Genomic DNA, 17,567 nt, shown 5'->3' on the forward strand with positions numbered 1-17,567 from the left:
TTTAGTTAGACAGCATGGAGGTTGTAGTTGGTTGCTAGCACAGTACTTGTCATTAAAATTGTTGTTGGTTGATAGAGAGTTGTTAGAGAGGTTGCAAGTTGTTACTAGGGTACAGTAGTAAGTTGTAGGTGGTTGTTAGAGTGTATAGTAAGTTGTTAGAGGTGGTTGCTAGGGTTTACTAGTTCATTATTTGAGGTTATAGGTGTTTGTAGGGTTGAGGTGAGGTTGTAGGTGGTTCTTGAGGTTTAGTAGTTAGTTGCTAGAATGATTGTAGGTGGTTGCTAGGGTTTAGTTAGACAGCATTGAGGTTGTAGTTGGTTGCTAGCGTACAGTACTTGTCATTAAAATTGTTGTTGGTTGATAGAGAGTAGTTAGAGAGGTTGTAAGTTGTTACTAGGATACAGTAGTTAGTTGTAGGTAAAGTTGTAGGTGGTTGTTAGGGTGTATAGCTAGTTGTTATAGGTGGTTGCTAGGGTTTACTAGTTCATTTTTTGAGGTTATAGGTGTTTGTAGGGTTTAATAGTTAGCTGTAAGTGAGGTTGTAGGTGGTTCTTATGGTTTAGTAGTTAGTTGCTAGAATGATTATAGGTGGTTGCTAGGGTTATAGTAGTTTGCATTGAGGTTGTAGTTGGTTGCTAGGCTATATTGGTTAGTTGTTGAACAGGTAAGGGGTTTGTATTAGTTTGTTGTCATTGAGGTTTATATAGTTTTTTTTTAGTTCTGAGGAAAACTATCTGCTGGTGTACCCGAGTACCTGTGGTGATCATTGTCAAAGTAGTTTAGCTGTGAAATTGCATAAATAGGAAACTCTGTCGTGGATGGTTAGGACAAAAAAAAAACTTTTAACGTGGAAACGATGCATGTCACAGTTCGTATTGTGTCTAGTTTGGAGTCAGTGTAACTCCATCATTCTACATCCACTTCAGAAGCTTGTGGTTAATAATTGAACTCATTATATCAAATAAGCTGGATTCTTTAAACCTAAATTTGGGTAAATATTGACAAACAGTTTTAACCCAGCTGTTGAAACTACTTGGAAATTTTAATCACCAAATGACTTTCCAGACCCTTCTCATTTACTGTTCCTGTCAGGTTATAAAATTTCTCAATCTCTCCGAATCCTGAATCCCTGACAATATTTCAGAAACAGCTGAGACTCTTCTGTGAGCACTTTCCTGAAAAAAACAACAACTTTCTCTTTCTTTAATATATCTCGATCTAACTTTTATTTTTCTAGACAAGTGCTAAAACTTTGCTCTAATAGCACTTAGCATGATTATGTGCCACTTTATGATAAATTGCTAGAAATCGTCATTTGTAAGTTGAATAAGTCCATTTAGTTTTATTATATGTGACAGTACATTCCTATTATTATATGTGATTACATTACATTATATAACTTAAATAAGCACAATCAAAATGTGTATGTGAATATTGTCTCAGCCTATTGCTTTTGGTCTGTGTTTTGTTGGGTTGTCTTTGTGATACGTCTGATCAGGTAACTGGCTTTCCTTTGGCTCTGTTGACCAGAATTTAATACTTGAAACTAAAAATTAGGCACTAAACATTATGATGTAATCAGAATCAAAATGGGCAGAACAAAGATAATGAAGATGACAAATGCTCTTATCTCCATGGCAGGGGTCTTGAAGGGGGCGGGGCATGTCAGACATTAGACAGCATTTGATTGGTCAGAAGTTTTGATGAGAAGCTGAAGTTTGTGGTGACGTCAAAAATGTTATTCTATTTATGTGGAAGAGACAAACGGCAAGCTTTAGCTTTTTATAATAGGTTTATCTTCTATGTGTGAATTTTGTCACTGTTTTGAAGCACACTAGATATCCTTGGGACTAACTTACTGATACTAACATAAACTATTTAAATTTCACAGGACCTTGAAACATCTCTTTTCATTTGATTTATTTATTAATTATTTATTATCTTGCTGGAGCTACAAAATTGCCTACATAAGAAAGGTTCATCAGAAATGTATTAATTCTAGCGAACAGGATATGGCGCTCTTATCAAAACCCCACCAGTATTCGGGCGAAATCTCGCGATAACTGCGCGGGGCCTCAGAGCAGCAGCAGCAGTAATGGCGGACACAGAGCAGGTTGCGGATCTCACCGAAATCAAAGACGAAGAAACCGGCGATTCTCCGGCGGACGAATGCGAACAGGAGCCCGAGCAGAACCAAGACGACACGAATGGCGACAAAACGTAATGTTGAGCCTTTTAAATCAATCCCTGTATGCGTCGCTTCTATCGCTTACGTGTTGTTTGCACGGCCTGCGCGCGAGGCTTTCTGCTCACAGAGAGAAAGATTCGCGATTATTTGTGCTTCAGGCCGCTTATTGTCGATAATCTCTGCTAAATTAAATGATTTCCTTTGGTTTTCGTTCATCACAGCGCGTATTTCTCTCTCGTTTGTCTGTTTTGTTGTGCTGCGTTCATAAGCGGTCCGCGCCATTCAGAGCGGTAACCCATAGCAACCGCCCATCAGCCGCCATTGATTTTCTAGAAGCGAGCAATGTATGCTCTGAGAAAACTGCGCGATTTTGTTTAGAGTGATTATAGACTCGTGTGAAAGCACAGCGAACTCTTGTAGTTTTTGCCAGAAACTAAAATACTAACGTTATCATTTGTGCGAGAGAATACTGAACAATGCGTGACTTGATGCGAGACAGTGATTATGTGAATACCTAATTTGATGTATGCAGATTACAGTATTTTCTGCGTAAGTTACAGTCATGCAGAGGACACCAGAATATGAACGCACAGTATGCAGATATCATGTTAAACCTGTATTGTATGTTTCTTTATTTAGAAAACCATTAACGTTATAAAGAAAAAGATTAACATGAAGTGAAATTAAAAGATCAACTAGAGTATCGAGTATATTATTATTATTATTATTATTATAGATATTACTTTTCTTTTTTCAGCTTTTTGATGTGAGAAAAATCTTAATTTTGAGTGTTGCATTTACATCCAGGGTAATCTGCTTGTTTGAATTACCTGCAGTGCATTATTTATTTGATTTGACCAAAAGTGGTGTTGAACATTTTCTTAATATTTAGCTATTAGGGCTGCCGTTAAAAACTATTGATTAATCCATCAACTTAATTGGCGGATATTCAATTCATCTTTATTTCTCTAGCACTTTTACAATGTAGATTGTCGCCACAGCTGAACACAGAAGTTCTAGTAAACTGAAACCGTGTCAGTCCAGTTGTCAGAGTTGAAGTTAAGTGTGGTTTAACGTTAATTTTCACTGCTGAAGGAGAAAACACTGAATAGCAAATCCATCTCCACAAGTCTCAAACCAAGCAAGCCAAGGGTGACCGTGGAGGAACAAACTTCACCAATTAACAAAAGTGACTAATCCAAACAATTAATAAAAAAACAATCAATAGTTTCAAGTGTGCTTAAATTGTTTACTTAAGATTAGTGCTGCACAATATATCATTTCAGCAGTGGTAGTCACATCACAGTAGGGTTGCACAGTTTACCGGTACTACTATCGCGATACTACCGCTCCAAAATAGTGGCGGTGCCACTGTAGTTTGTAAACGGTAGTATCGTTATTAATGGTTTCATGTGGGAAAGTCACTAAAATGCTCACACGTTTGTGCAGCAATAGACTATTTTATTTAATAGTCTGTGGAGCCCTTTATGGTTGCAAATCTGTGTAGAACTTCCACCTTTTATGGTAGCCTATTGCATGTTTTCTGGCTCTTCAGTTAGTTCGAATGCACATCTGGATTGCTGGTATTTCTGACAATTTTCTTTATAGTTTGAGTTATGAATTACAGTATCACAATACTTCTTGGTAGGGTTGTGTGATGTCGACTAAATTGGCATTGTACGATGTCTTGTGTGAAACGTCGCGATGGCATTGTCATGTGAAAAGTGGGGTTGGGGTGGTTGATAGAGTGCGCACAACACGTCTGAAGAGCAAGGAGGGATCCTGGGGTGAGAAGGGTGCATGACTTATTTGAGAACCGGGAGGAAGAAGTGGAATTTTTGGGAGATTATTACTTGTTTGCGGGCATTATGAATCCTGCAAATGCACAGAGACTCCCGGAACTTCCAGGAGACTTGGGATGTCTGAAAAATAAACTTGGATTTCCTCCATCTTCAGCGGATGGAGGGCTGTTCAGAAATGCTAGGTAAAACACGGTGTGGATGTAGATCATTTTCGTTCTAAAATGCCATTTTAACACTAAGGCCCGTTTACACTAATGTGTTTTCATTTTAAAGCGCATAAGTTTTGTGATGGTTACGTCATCCGTCCACACTACACCGGGGTTTTCGAGCGCTGAAAATGGAGCGTCTCATATCTCAGCGTCTCGTTTTCATTCTGAAATGCTGCTGCTCTGTCTCAGTGTGGATGGGGGAAAACGGAGACATCTGAAAACAATATAATAATCTCAATATTATAATAATAATAATAATAATATTTTTTACTCACTGAACAGTGACCTAAAGCTAAAACCCCACTGAGCTTTGAAGTCTGTATTTTTAGAGGTGTTATTTTAACCCTTTTTTTTCTCTTTATATATGTTTGCAGTGACACTGAGGACAAGTCGGAGTCCAAAGAGAAGAATTCAGGGGGCCGCAAGTCGCACCGCTACCATCCGTACAAAGAGCGAAGCGGCGGCGCAGACAAGAAGACCACCCACAGGAACCGGGTCTTCATTAGCAATATCCCTTATGATAAGAAGTGGCAGGCAATTAAAGATCTAATGCGCGAGAAAGGTAACGCACACAGAGAGCACAGCGCCCCGTCCCGTCCTCTCCCTCTCTCGTATCTGTCATTTCTAGAGCTCAGAGAGTGAATGTCGGACAGAGCGTTTCTCTAGCTGGTCTATATATTCTGACTGTAGGCCGCTCTGGTGTTTTATTGATGTAGTCTTTCACTGTAGCTAGAAGGATTGTACAGGTGGGTTTCTTTCATTGCTCCTGTATGAAAAGTGGCGAAATGGTGGCGCTCGAGAGCGGGGCGCAGATGTGTGTGTATGAGTGCGTGTGTGTTTTTATGAGTGTGTGTGTCACTGGGCTAGCGTTGCACCAGGGCGACCCTGTGACGAGACACTGGTGATTTAAATGCCTTGTTCTCTGTGGTATTTTCCCTTTGTATGTCTCATGTAGTTGGTGAGGTTACATACGTGGAACTCTTTAAGGATGGAGAAGGAAAGTCAAGGGTAAGTGATGTTGGTGAATCTGCGCTGTCTGTGACAGGTTAATATTGCTTTTGGATTTGCCGGTAGAGGCGATACACTGCTGTACCTGTGACCTCAGGATGGTGTTGATGATATGATGATGATGATGATACAGTAAAGATGATATTTTTTAATGCTGATGATGATGATATGGCAACGATGACTATTATTATTATGATGATGATGATGATGATTTGGATGTCCTTTTAAATGGGTGGTGACCCGTTTGGCTGGGGTCCATCTGTCTCACCTCTGATGATTGTTAGGTGTTTATTTTGATCTGGACTTTAACTGACCTATGAGAGTCATCCATCAGGTGTCTTCTTCCCTCAATTCCTCTATCCATCTGTCTGTTTGATCCACTCTCTCTCTCTGTCTCCCCGTAACTAAAGATCCAGTCTCATTTGTCCATCCCACCGTAGCCACGAGCTCCTCAAACGCTCTCGATGTAGTAGATGCACACGGCAGCATGTCGTAATGATCTCTCTGATGAAATCAATCTTTGTGTGTGTGTCTGTCTGTCTGTGTGTGTGTGTGTGTGTGTTTAAGCTATTATGAACTGATGAGATGTTAATGGTGTTTTTTTGTTTTCCTGTCATCCTCCGCTGTTCTCTTCTTCTTCCTGCTTGTTCTGGGATGCACCTGCAGGGCTGCGGGTAAGAAACACGCTCAACACGTTTCATTGATGCCCTTTTTGTAAATGCTGTTGTAAAAAATAGACTTGCATTGATCTGTAAAGAGGCTGTAAGTAAATTTGACTCTTCTAAAGCATAAAAACACCATAATATGTCTGCAGATATTTCAGAATCATGCTAAGTGAACACGCTTTTTTCAGACAGTTCAGCCAAAATGTAAAATTCTGTCAGTACTTGCTTCAAACCTGTGCTAGGCCTGTCACAATAATCAATATATGGACTTATCACACAACACGTGGACATGTGCTCAGTCATTATTGGTGATGCAATATACATCGCCCATACATAAAAAACAAGCAACATTTTTAGCTGTTTGTGCAACATCTCTATTAGGGTTGGACGATGTCGACCAATTTGGCAATGATAATAATATAGTTTATTACACTGTATCTTGGTGGAATATATCATATAGCAAAAAAATGGATGTCGTGACAGGCCTAGCCTCTGCGTTTCTTTGGCTAAACACAGAAAATATCTTGAAAATCTCTTGTTTTGTGTTACAGAAGACACTCATAAAGGTTTGGAAATATTTGAGGGATGATACTTGCATGAACTATCTCTTTTAGGCATTTTTGTCCATGCAATCTAAGAGGTTTGAACTCATCACTAGGGCCAGACGGAATCTGCAGACATTTTTACTATTTCTGCGCAGAATTTTGTTTAAAATCTGCAGATTTATGCTGAATAATTTTGGGAGTATCACAACAAAAACCTTAATATATAAACCAAAAGGTAATACCTGTTTAAACTTGCATTTAATGTTTACAATGCAAATCCAATTAGATTCACTTTATTTGGTAAACAAAGCAAGTCTTCTATATAAGATCTCTACTAAAAGACAGAAAATATCACTTTACAAACTATATTGTAAATAAATTGAACATTTTCATCAGTCAATAATGTTACTGGAATTAATAAAAAACTGAATAAATATAAATGTACACATTTACACAAGTAAATGGACTCAATGATGGGCTAAAAATCTGTGTAATTCTGCGTGTGCAGATTCTGTGTGGGCCTACTCATGACTTTGGCATCACTAATGATGTGATGTTTATGTAATATTTTGAATGTATTAATAAAAGTAGATTAAAACAATGGAGTGATCATATATCAAAATGAAAAATCATGTTTTAAATGTATAGTTAAAAGTCTTTATTTTTTGTGTCGTCTCTTATTGATGTTTGTTATGTAGTGTCCTCTTATCAGTATTGACCTGCAGTAATGTTTCTTTCAGTGTGGTTGAGTTTAAAGATGAAGAGTTTGTGAAGAAGGCTATTGAAGTAATGAGCAAACATGATCTGAATGGACGACCGCTCAACATCAAAGAGGTGCTGCTACACACTCCACAAGTCAAATCACAAGTGCGGCCCTTGTAGTGAATGCTGCTAATAGTTGTCATAAAAGCCCTTTTTTATGGTCAATATTATTTTTCAAAAAAGTAATGATTCGCACTCAAGTAATTGCTTCGTACTGTTTTTATTTTTTCTTCTTACATTCTTCACGTGATTTAAAGACACAAGATTCGGCACAATGCCTTCCTCTGTGTGTGATTGACACACTGAGGAAGGCATTGTGCCGAGACGTTTGTGTCTTTAAATCACCAGAAGAATGTAAGAAGAAAAAATAAAAAAGTGCAAAGCAGTTACTTGATGAGTGTGAATCATTACTTTTTTGAATTATAACATTGACAAGATTGACGCACCAAAGAAGTTTCTTAAAACCCGTAAGTGCGCAGGGCGAACTTCAGCAACTCTACGCAATATCATTTGCCCCCAAAAGCAATATTTGTTTTCAGTTATCTACAGAACAAACCACTGTAGACCAGTGACTTCCCTAATTAACTCAATACAATAAAGATGAAATAAAGATAATAAATCACACAACTATTATTAGAAATGAGTTATTAAAACTTATGTTCAGAAATGTGTAGGAAAAAGTGCTAAACAGTAAGTAGGGAAAAAATATACAGAGGGCAAATAATTAAGAAGAGCTAATAATTCTGACTTTAACTGTTTGAGTGGTGTTTGATTATTTATTTATTTATATATATATATATATATACAGGATCCAGATGGAGAGCATGCTCGGCGTGTCCTCCAGAGGTCGGGCCGGATGTACGGCGGTGGTCGAGGGCAGGATTCATCAGGAATAAACATTCCTCCATCCATCGCCAACAACCCCAACATTCCCCACGAGATCATCAGCGCCCTGCAGGCTGGACGCCTCGGAGCCACCATCTTTGTGGCCAACGTGAGTCTCACAGCTATAAGATTCAGTATGTTTAATAACTAAACACACACACAATGTTTTTTCATGTGTGTCAGATACAGATTTGTATTCCGGTATAAGAGTCTGACGGCATAAAAACCTTAGATTAAAAACAACAGTGTTGTCATTATTGCTCCAAAATATTCTCTCTTTAAATGTTTAGCTAAAAAACTAAACGTTTTCCAGACTGAACACAAAATATTGTAATTTAAGAAACACTTCTGCTGTGTTCATTAGTTAAAACACTGATTTCTTGACGAGGCGTGTTTGAAGATCTGTTTTCTGCCACTGCACTGATCTGCTCTACCGCAGGCTTGATGTTGGTGTGTGTGTTTTGTTTTTCAGATATTTCCTGAATCATGGACTAACTAGTATATATTGTTGCCCCAAAAACACTAGGGAACATGTTTAACAGAAAATTGTACAGGTGTTAAACATACACAGGGCTTATAGTTCAGCAGAGCTAGTATTTTGACTTTAATTGTGTGTGCCTCTCAGCTGGACTTTAAGGTGGGCTGGAAGAAGCTGAAGGAGGTGTTCGGGATGGCCGGCACCGTGAGGAGAGCCGATGTGAAGGAAGACAAAGATGGAAAGAGTCGTGGGATGGGGACGGTGACCTTCGAGCAGCCACTGGAGGCCGTTCAGGCTATCTGTATCCTCAAACATACACACACACTGAGAGAAGCACTTTGAAGAAGACTTTAAATTATTCACTAATTATATATTTTAAAGTTAAAATGTGGCCAATGTTACCGGTTAAAACAGTCAATGTGGCTTGATAAGGATAAAATGTATTGAAGGAGTCCTAAATAAAGGTTATGACAGTATTGAATTTTATTCTCTGCCTCCTGTATTGTTATGAATGTTATGTACTGATGTTCTGCTCCTTGACTCGGTGCTCAGCAATGTTCAACGGTCAGATGCTGTTCGACAGACAGATGCATGTAAAGATGGTGAGATGTTACACATGTTATTGAGCAGCCTGTGTTTCTGTGTTGTGTGTGCTCATTCATTGTGTGTTTTCTTGCAGGATGATAAATCTCTTCCTCCTGATGATTTCCGGCCTGTCGAGAAGTCTCCACAGTTGCCCAGTAAGAGCTCAGTGTGTGCATTGAGAATATTACATTACTGCACAGCCACACTGCAGAGTTATTATTCTCAAAGTCAACACATACCTCTGTAATGCCCCATTTCTAATGTTACAATGAGGGCTTTAAGGTTTAGAATATGCCAAAAGCTTAATAAATGTGAAATGTTTTTATCTCGATTATAACAATGCAGCAGTGAATATGACTTGCTTGTTTGTGTATAATTGTATTTTCGGTGTTTTTGTATTTCAGGGGGTCTGGGTGGTATCGGGATGGGTTTGGGTCCTGGTGGCCAGCCAATAAACGCCAACTGTCTCAGTGGAAGCTCGATGGGACCTGGAGGTGTGTTTATGCAAAATTATGCATGCTTTTACTTATTTGCATTTTAAGTCATGCAAATCATGTAATTTTAGCTGATTTATTTAAATGCACTGTTTTTTCCTAAAATCCATTTCAGATTAAATTCAAGCTTTAAATAATGTAATTCAACTGACATTAATTAAACCGACTGGCTAACTGCATTTATTCTGCTTGAGCTTTAATCAGAGGATTCCATCTTGATGCTATTAAAGTGTCTCTGATCATTAGCTGGGTTTCCATCCTAACATGAATCAAATCTTTCTAAAGTTTGCAAAAAAATCTAAAATGTGAATTATGTGCATTTGCACCGTTGTTAGAGCAGCTGGCTGCAGTATTGGTAAAACCACCTTAAGAGTTGGTAAAATCCATCATAATAACGACTGCAAATGAACACATTTTTATTTGAAATTTGACAATTCCTTTCTCAGGTAATACTTTAAAATATGCATTAATGGTGCTGCATGTACATTTTTGACTCCTAACACATAAAATAGCATAAAATGTTTGCAGATATTTTAGAAACGCTAAGTGAACATACTTGTTTATCTGAGAAGGAGTGCTGAAGTCTGTTATTCTGCTTGGTTATAAAAATACACAAGGTAGTTTTTAATTGGTAAATAATACTAATGTTACAAACATCGATAATAGCTGTGCAGCTTACAGTGTAATGCTGTGTTCACACCAGACGCAGAACGCATGGATAAATCTTGCTATTTGAGCGTAAATAGACGCGTGAATATTTGAGTTTACTCGCTTCATTTGTGTCAAAATCCGCTTCATTCACACTTGTATATATTTCAGAACATACGTGGATTCGCGTGATTGGCAGGGCTTCTGTCTGCCCGGTGATTTTAGCTTCATTGCTAAACGGCTGACATGGATTTTATTGAGAGAATAACTGTGTTTATGTGCTTAATAAAGGCTAAAAAAGCAGCGTCGATTCATTTGGAGCAGTGTCTGAGTCCACTACATCCTTTCAGAGGTGCAGCAGCTCTGTGAGCTCACAAACTCCTCCAGAAACTGAACCTGGATGATGGAGGCTTTCAGCGGTGCTTCTGACTGAGCCCAGCCCAGTTTGATGAACTGTTGTCGGTGTCGGCTGGAGGATTTTTCCCTAGGGCATCAACAACAGGCGCTACGTCATAATCACACCCCCACAAGAGCAAGCTCCTGATTGGTTAACGCGGCGCGAATGTCCGCTGAAGTTCAGATTTTTGAACTTGAGCGATTTGCGTGTCAAATGCTCATTCGCGCGTATCGCTTCATTCTTGCCTCGCCATTCGCACGTATCGCACTGCAGGATGTCTATTCGCGTCTTTGCATTGATTTAACATGTAAATCGCCTGCCGCTTCTTCCGTGTCTGGTATGAACGCAGCATAAGGCTCGATCAAACAGGCTCCAATAGTATATATTTGTAATAATATATATATAATATATAAGTTTATAAAATACAGTTTTTTTTCACCTGCAGTGTAATAAAAAAACTTCAACATTTTTAATATTTTAGATGTTATGCAATACCTAGTTGAACCACTAGGTTGTCAGTCCTACATGCTGCAGCTTTACAGGGACCGGTCACACAAAAATTCAAATGTACTCACTCTCAAGTGGTTCCAGACCTTAGTTTAAAGAATGCTGAAAACCTGTCACTATTGACTTCTATAGTAGGAAAAACAACTAGTATGGGAGTCAATGGTTACAGATTGTTAGCATTTTTCTAAATATCTTCTTTTGTGTTCAACAGAAAAAAAGTTAAAAAAAAAATCTGAAACAAAGAGAGTAAATGATGACAACAGAATTTTCTGTTTGGGGTGAACCATCCCTTTAATACAGGCTGATGGAAATCCAGCTAATAATATGTGTAGATTAGTGTTTTATCTGCATTATTATTAATCGCATGATGCATTGGCTAATGATTATTGATTGATTGGTTTATCAGGGATGGATGGAGGATGCAGCAACATGAACCGCATGAGTGGTGAGATGTTTAACACACACACACACACACACACACACACACACACACCTGCTCTGGTCATCTGTGAAGTGTGTGTCAGGGTGTCCGCAGTGTCTTCAATTTTATATCAATAGTTTTGCATTTAAAGTGTAACTATTGGATTCATTGTAATATGGTGTTGTAGGTGTTAAATCATTTGAAACGGGTGTTAATTCTGTTTTGTCTATGTAAAGCTTCACAATCAGGCAGACACCCATACCATCACCAACACCACATCTCAACTTTTACATTTATTAACTCTGTCTACCCAAATGGTTTAATTATCTTCCTTACAGTCCAGCAATAATGTTTAAACATTCTCCTTGTATTTATATCTGCCTGCTGAAGACACTGACCTGGACACACTGTTGTGCATACATTTAGTTTATTATGTTGTATATATTTTATAGCAAACATAAAGTATATACCTAGAGTTTGCATGTTTTTTTTTTTTTTTTTAATGAACATACAAATGTAAACAAAAAAGTGCAAAGACAAATGTATCAGTAGACAAGTATAGCAGCAAAAGGCAAAGAGAGAAAAAAATCAATAATTAAATAAATAATAATAAAGAAATAAATAAACACAAACAAAAAACATGGTTAAGGTCACACATATTGTGAAAATACATCAGATGTGTTCATAGAGTCAAAGGATTATTAGAGGCATCCATATTTTTTTGAAAGGCATTCCCTTTGTTTTTAAAGTAGTATGTATATAGTTCCATTCAAGTGTTGTATGAACAGTTCAAATGTTGGAGGTTTTTGTTGGCTCCAGTTGTGCAAAATGCATTTTTTTGCTATATAGGAGATGATGCAGAGTCTCTTTATAGAAGTAAGATCAAGTGTCTTGTTCAGTTCTGTACCAAAAACGTATAGTGTTCGTGTGTTGTCCAATGGAACTGGCAAAGCTTTGGCTGTAAAATCCTGTACTGCTTTTCAGAAAAACTTTGCATTTTGCATTCCCAAAAACATGCATGATTGATCCTGAATAGGTTTTACGTCTGTTACACCTGGATGATACATTAGGGTACATTTTGCTCAAACAAAGTGGGGTCAGATACATTGTATGTATAAATTTATAATTTTGTTCAATTATTCTGTTATTGGAAAGGGGAATGAAAGTATTCTGGCATATACCTCCCACTGATCGTCATTAATTATATCCCAAATTTCTTTGCCACATTTTTAAGTCGTCCCAGTAAAGAGTTGTTATTTTCTAGTAGTTTGCTTGTTTTGACATGTTATTTACAATATGTGGCTTAGACATGTCTACATTTGGAGAAAAACAAATATGGGGAGAAGTAAAACAGTTTTCCACTGGCCATTAGGAAAAAAGCCCTGTATAATACTGACATAATTAATAATGGTCTTAACTCTCTTAAATTTGACTTAAACCTGCAGTGTTTTTTCCAGAAACAATACAACAGTAAACATGACTTGTTTGAATGTAGGTTTACCCTGTGTATAATTGTATTTTCGATATATGTGTGTGTGTGTGTGTGTAGGTATGGGTGGAGGTTTCTCTGGGATTGACTGTATGGCTGGAATGGGAGGATTCAGTGGCAGAGACATGTCCATGGGCAGGATGGGAGGTAAACATCAATCTGTCTTTGATAAACAGGAGAATAACAGTCTGGGTCTCCATCAGTCAGTGCAGTGTTTCTGAGCGCTGGTGTTTCTGCAGATATGTACCGCTCTGGAATGGGAGGGATGGACAGGGACTTCGGCAGAAATGATCTGGGAATGAGCCGTTCATTCGGAGACTCGTTCAGCAGTCTGGGTGCGTACAGCTTTGTGTGTGAACTGGTTTAGCTACAATCGGGGAGATAAGTGTTGAACACATCTCCATTTTTCTCAGAAAACATTTCTAAAGGAGCTGTTGACTTGATATTTTTGAAATCCATATATGCAAAGAAAGCAAAACCAATTAGTTTACAAATGAAGTTCTGAGTGAGAAAATGACAATGGTGCACAGAAAAGTATGAGCGGATGAAAAAGTGAGGTGTATTTGGGCAGCCCAGACAGCAGCTGAAATCTCACAGCAGTTGTTCAGCAAGCCTCTGCCCTTCCTCAGTGTAAAGGAATATCAGCTGCTTCAGTCCAACTTCTACATCAGCTGGAGGATGAAGGTGAAACCAGGGGTCGAGTATTCATCATGTATTTCAATGCATATCAATGTGTTTAGTTCTACATTTAGAGAAGATTTTCTTTATTATAGTAGCCTAGGCCTACTCAAGTTTTTTTAATCAGCGTAAGGAATAACTGTATAAATTAATTTGTGTATCTAAAAATAATAATATATAATTGTATCAAATGAATAAATCTTCTCTTTGAACCACCACCAGGTGGCAGTATTTGTACTTTTATTCGCAGTGCAGATTGCATAAGTTTTATTAATTATATATTTTTTAACTTTATATCTATATATATATATATATATATATATATATATATATATATATATATATATATATATATATATATGTGTGTGTATGTATGTATATGTAGTGTGTATATAACTACTGTAGGAAAATATCAGAATTTGGTACATACATTCAGTATTATGTTTGCTTAAACTGACCCGATCTAATCCTGTTTATATGAAATGAACCTGCAATGACAACACGTCTCAGATGGGTTTTGAAGAACTAAACATTCCTGGATCGAGTTAATCATTAATATCCAAATCCAGCTAACTGAGTAATCCACATACGAAGAACAGACCCCAGGGTGGACATTTCAGCAAAACAACGATCCAAAACACACCAAAGGAGACTCTCAGATGCTTTCAGAGAAAGAAAATCAAGCTGTAGAATGGCCCAGCCAATCACCTGAGCTAAATTCAATAGAGCATGCCGAATACAGCTCAGATTTGATAGAGGAGACTCACAGAACCATCATGATTTGGACACTGTCTGTGAGAAACTCACACCTGAGCACTGCATGAGACTTCATTCTCCATAAATGAGAGGCGTCTTTAAGCTGCAGCTAAAAAAAAGCCTTTAATATCAAGTATTAGACACGTTTCAGTAGTTCAGCTCTTTCTCCCTCTGTCAGTCCATTCTTATTACACACCACTCAGATTTTAAAAAAATAATTTTTAATGATTTTTATGTTTGTATTGTCTGGTTCAGTTCCATGTCAGCAGCTCCTTTAGAAACAATATTCCCAGGAAAAGCGTGACAATGTGTTCAATGCTCCTTTCCTCCACTGTATACTTGTGAGGGCTCAGTTGTCCTCACTCGGTCCCTGTGTGCACTTGGTATTAATATGGGTTTTCCTCAATTCGACAAACAATTGCGAAACCTAATAATTATTGACTCTCTCTCTCTCTCTCTCTCTCTCTCTCTCTCTCTCTCTCTCTCTCTCTCTCTCTCTCTCTCTCTCTCTCTCTCTCTCTCTCTCTCTCTCTCATCAGGTGGAGGATTTGGTGGAATGGGGAATTCTGGGATGGGACCCATGGGCTCTGGATTAGGTCACTCATCTCACACTAAATTAATTACAGATCATATAAATTAAGAAACTTATAGAGTATTAGGGCTGTCAAAGTTAGCATTTTAAATATTTGAGATGTAATGATGACGTACGTGATGTTTGTAAAAGTGTTTCTGCTTCAGTGAGATTGCATTAAGTGAAATGTACAGCTAATACTTTAAACTCTTTTGCAATGTCTTAAAGACACATGCACATAATAATGGTTCACTCGGTTTAGGTTAAACTTTGCAATGACTGTGTTGTAATGAGTGTTTTCAATTGTGTGTGTGTGTGTGTGTGTGTGTGTGTTTCAGGGATGGGGAACATGGGAATGGATCGCATGAACTCGGGTTTTGACAGGATGTCTTCAAGCATGGACATGAGCCGCGGCTTCGGTCAGTTTGGAGGCTCGGGTTACATGGGGGGAATGAGTGACCGGTCTAAAGGTGGATGCCAGATCTTCGTCAGAAATGTACGTATGTCGATCAGTAAAGGGTTGTGTGTGTGTGTGTGTGTGTGTGTGTGTGTGTGTGTGTGTGTGTGTGTGTGTTTGATTAATGTGTGTTTGTGTCCGCAGCTCTCCTATGATCTGAGCTGGCAAAAGCTGAAGGAGAAGTTCAGTCACTGCGGTAAGTGTGTATATTGCTGTAATCAAATGACTTCCTCACTGAATAAAGCCAAGTTACTTAGTTATTTAGTTACCTATAATGTACTTCCCTTACATGTTGTCTATACATTTATAAATTTGATTTGATAAATTTATGAGCACTTGTTTTTTCAATTGTATTGTGAGATCAGCATCATGTGTTGTAATTAATCATGAGTGAATAGTTAAATCCCCATCTAAAGGTTATGTTCCTTGTGTTCAATTCCTTTCTGTATAATTAAATAACATTGCTAATTACTCTGGAAAAAGCCGTCTGAAAGAGGTGTAAAGTATTTAGTAATTAGTGAGGGTGTAGATTGTATGTTGACAGTATGATGTGCAAATAAAAACTGGTTAATGGAAACGCCAAGATAAGCATACATTTTGAAAATGCATGTAAATCATATGCGCATAACTGAGTAGGAACGCTTTTTATTCAATAAGATGTGCATAAACTGCGATGGAAACACTTCTACCAAACAAATTCCAGTGTGTGCATTAAAAAAGGTCATGTGATTTTGTTATGAGAGATGATGTGATGATGAAAATGTGTGTGAATTAACAAACCAGCAGGCTGAGCACACCGCAGAACATCTGACATGTTGATTTAATCATTCTAAAACGCCTGAACTGCTTCAGGATCAGTGTTATTATTGTTAATGAGCTCCAGAATCAGTGGCGCCTGCAGCCGTACAGCTGTATGCATTCTGCGTACCTACCATAAGAGGGCAGGAATTAATGACGCTTTATTTATTTATTTATTTATTTATTACATAATGTAAATTGTTTATTAAACCGTGTGCTCTACGATATATCAGTAATCAGTAATTGATTTTAAAGTAAGTTGTTTATAAGATGGTGTTAAGTGCATATGGAGAGGAAAAGAGTGTTTTGTTTCCTCCTCTCCCCATGCACCAGACGCCTTCTGGACAGCGTGATGAAGCAGATGTGTGTATGTCCTGCAGGTCAGGTGATGTACGCTGAAATCAAGATGGAGAACGGCAAGTCTAAAGGCTGCGGGACGGTGCGCTTCGACTCTCCGGAGAGCGCAGAGAAGGCCTGCAGGCTGATGAACGGCACCAAGATCAACGGCCGAGAGGTGGACGTACGCCTCGATCGCAACGCGTAAACACACACACACACACACACACACACATTGTCCAGCGTCTGCAGAGCCGCCGTTTGTTTTGTTTTAAAAACAGCAGGATTCTCACACCTCCACACTCACAGCCGCTTTACTCCACCAGTTAGACGACCTTTACTTTCCTTTCCTTTTTTAAACATTTTAATTTGTAGGACGTTTCTCTCGGATTACATTTTAAGAAAAATAAACATCTGGCTGTTGTACCTTTCGTCTCGTGTGTTTTTATGTGCAGGTTTGAGGTAAACTCCTGTGGATACGCATTCGGGTTGTTTGGGTCGCTCAATCGTTGCTCGTTTAATAATAATTGTGGACATATTTTGTATTCATACACACATTTGTATTTGTAAAAGCATTTTCACTATCAAGCAGCTGTATTTTCTCCATTTGCCCATTCCTCCAGTCAGTCTATTACTCTTTTGTTGTGTGTGTGTGTGTGTGTGTGTGTGTGTGTGTGTGTGTGTGTGTGTGTGTGTGTGTGTGTGTGTGTGTGTGTGTGTGTGTGTTATTGGTGGTTGGAGTTATCTTCCGTCGGGAATTGCACTGTCACTTCTGTTATAATTGCTAGATGAAATGTTAACTGGGGCCTGGAGTGCTAATATAGTTTACATTCCTGTATTTCTCCTGTGTTTTTAATCCTTTATTTTAGAGGGTGGCAATGAATATGA

General features: G+C 38.2%; 1 protein-coding gene across 2 annotated transcripts; it reads left to right on the top strand.

The window, feature by feature from the left end:
• The first annotated feature begins 2,060 nt into the window (after positions 1–2,060).
• On the top strand, positions 2,061–17,110 carry myef2 (myelin expression factor 2). Of its 2 annotated transcripts, NM_001030284.2 has the most exons (17): positions 2,061–2,220; positions 4,574–4,761; positions 5,155–5,207; positions 5,874–5,881; positions 7,158–7,251; positions 7,988–8,173; positions 8,690–8,843; positions 9,095–9,144; positions 9,222–9,282; positions 9,532–9,621; positions 11,580–11,618; positions 13,144–13,230; positions 13,323–13,418; positions 15,057–15,113; positions 15,427–15,584; positions 15,690–15,741; positions 16,724–17,110. In NM_001030284.2, the coding sequence occupies exons 1-17, from the start codon at positions 2,096–2,098 to the stop codon at positions 16,885–16,887; spliced, it is 1,662 nt and encodes a 553-aa protein (NP_001025455.2). In that variant the 5' UTR covers positions 2,061–2,095; the 3' UTR covers positions 16,888–17,110. The 2 variants fall into 2 exon arrangements, with proteins under 2 accessions (NP_001025455.2, XP_073785657.1); XM_073929556.1 differs by having other exon boundaries at positions 2,078–2,220; positions 5,155–5,881; positions 16,724–17,105.
• The last annotated feature ends 457 nt before the right edge of the window (positions 17,111–17,567 follow it).

Source organism: Danio rerio, chromosome 18 (genome assembly GCF_049306965.1).
Source record: "Danio rerio strain Tuebingen ecotype United States chromosome 18, GRCz12tu, whole genome shotgun sequence".
In the NCBI taxonomy this organism is placed as follows: Eukaryota; Metazoa; Chordata; class Actinopteri; order Cypriniformes; family Danionidae; genus Danio; species Danio rerio.

What these genes read in the sequence shown, in the direction of transcription:
- myef2 (NM_001030284.2), top strand. Translation starts at nt 2,096, where the DNA reads ATGGCGGACACAGAGCAGGTTGCGGATCTCACCGAAATCAAAGACGAA. An exon ending in GACAGATGCATGTAAAGATG is followed by an intron (nt 9,145 to 9,221) that starts GTGAGATGTTAC and finishes GTTTTCTTGCAG; the next exon opens with GATGATAAATCTCTTCCTCC. An exon ending in AAGCTCGATGGGACCTGGAG is followed by an intron (nt 9,622 to 11,579) that starts GTGTGTTTATGC and finishes TTGGTTTATCAG; the next exon opens with GGATGGATGGAGGATGCAGC.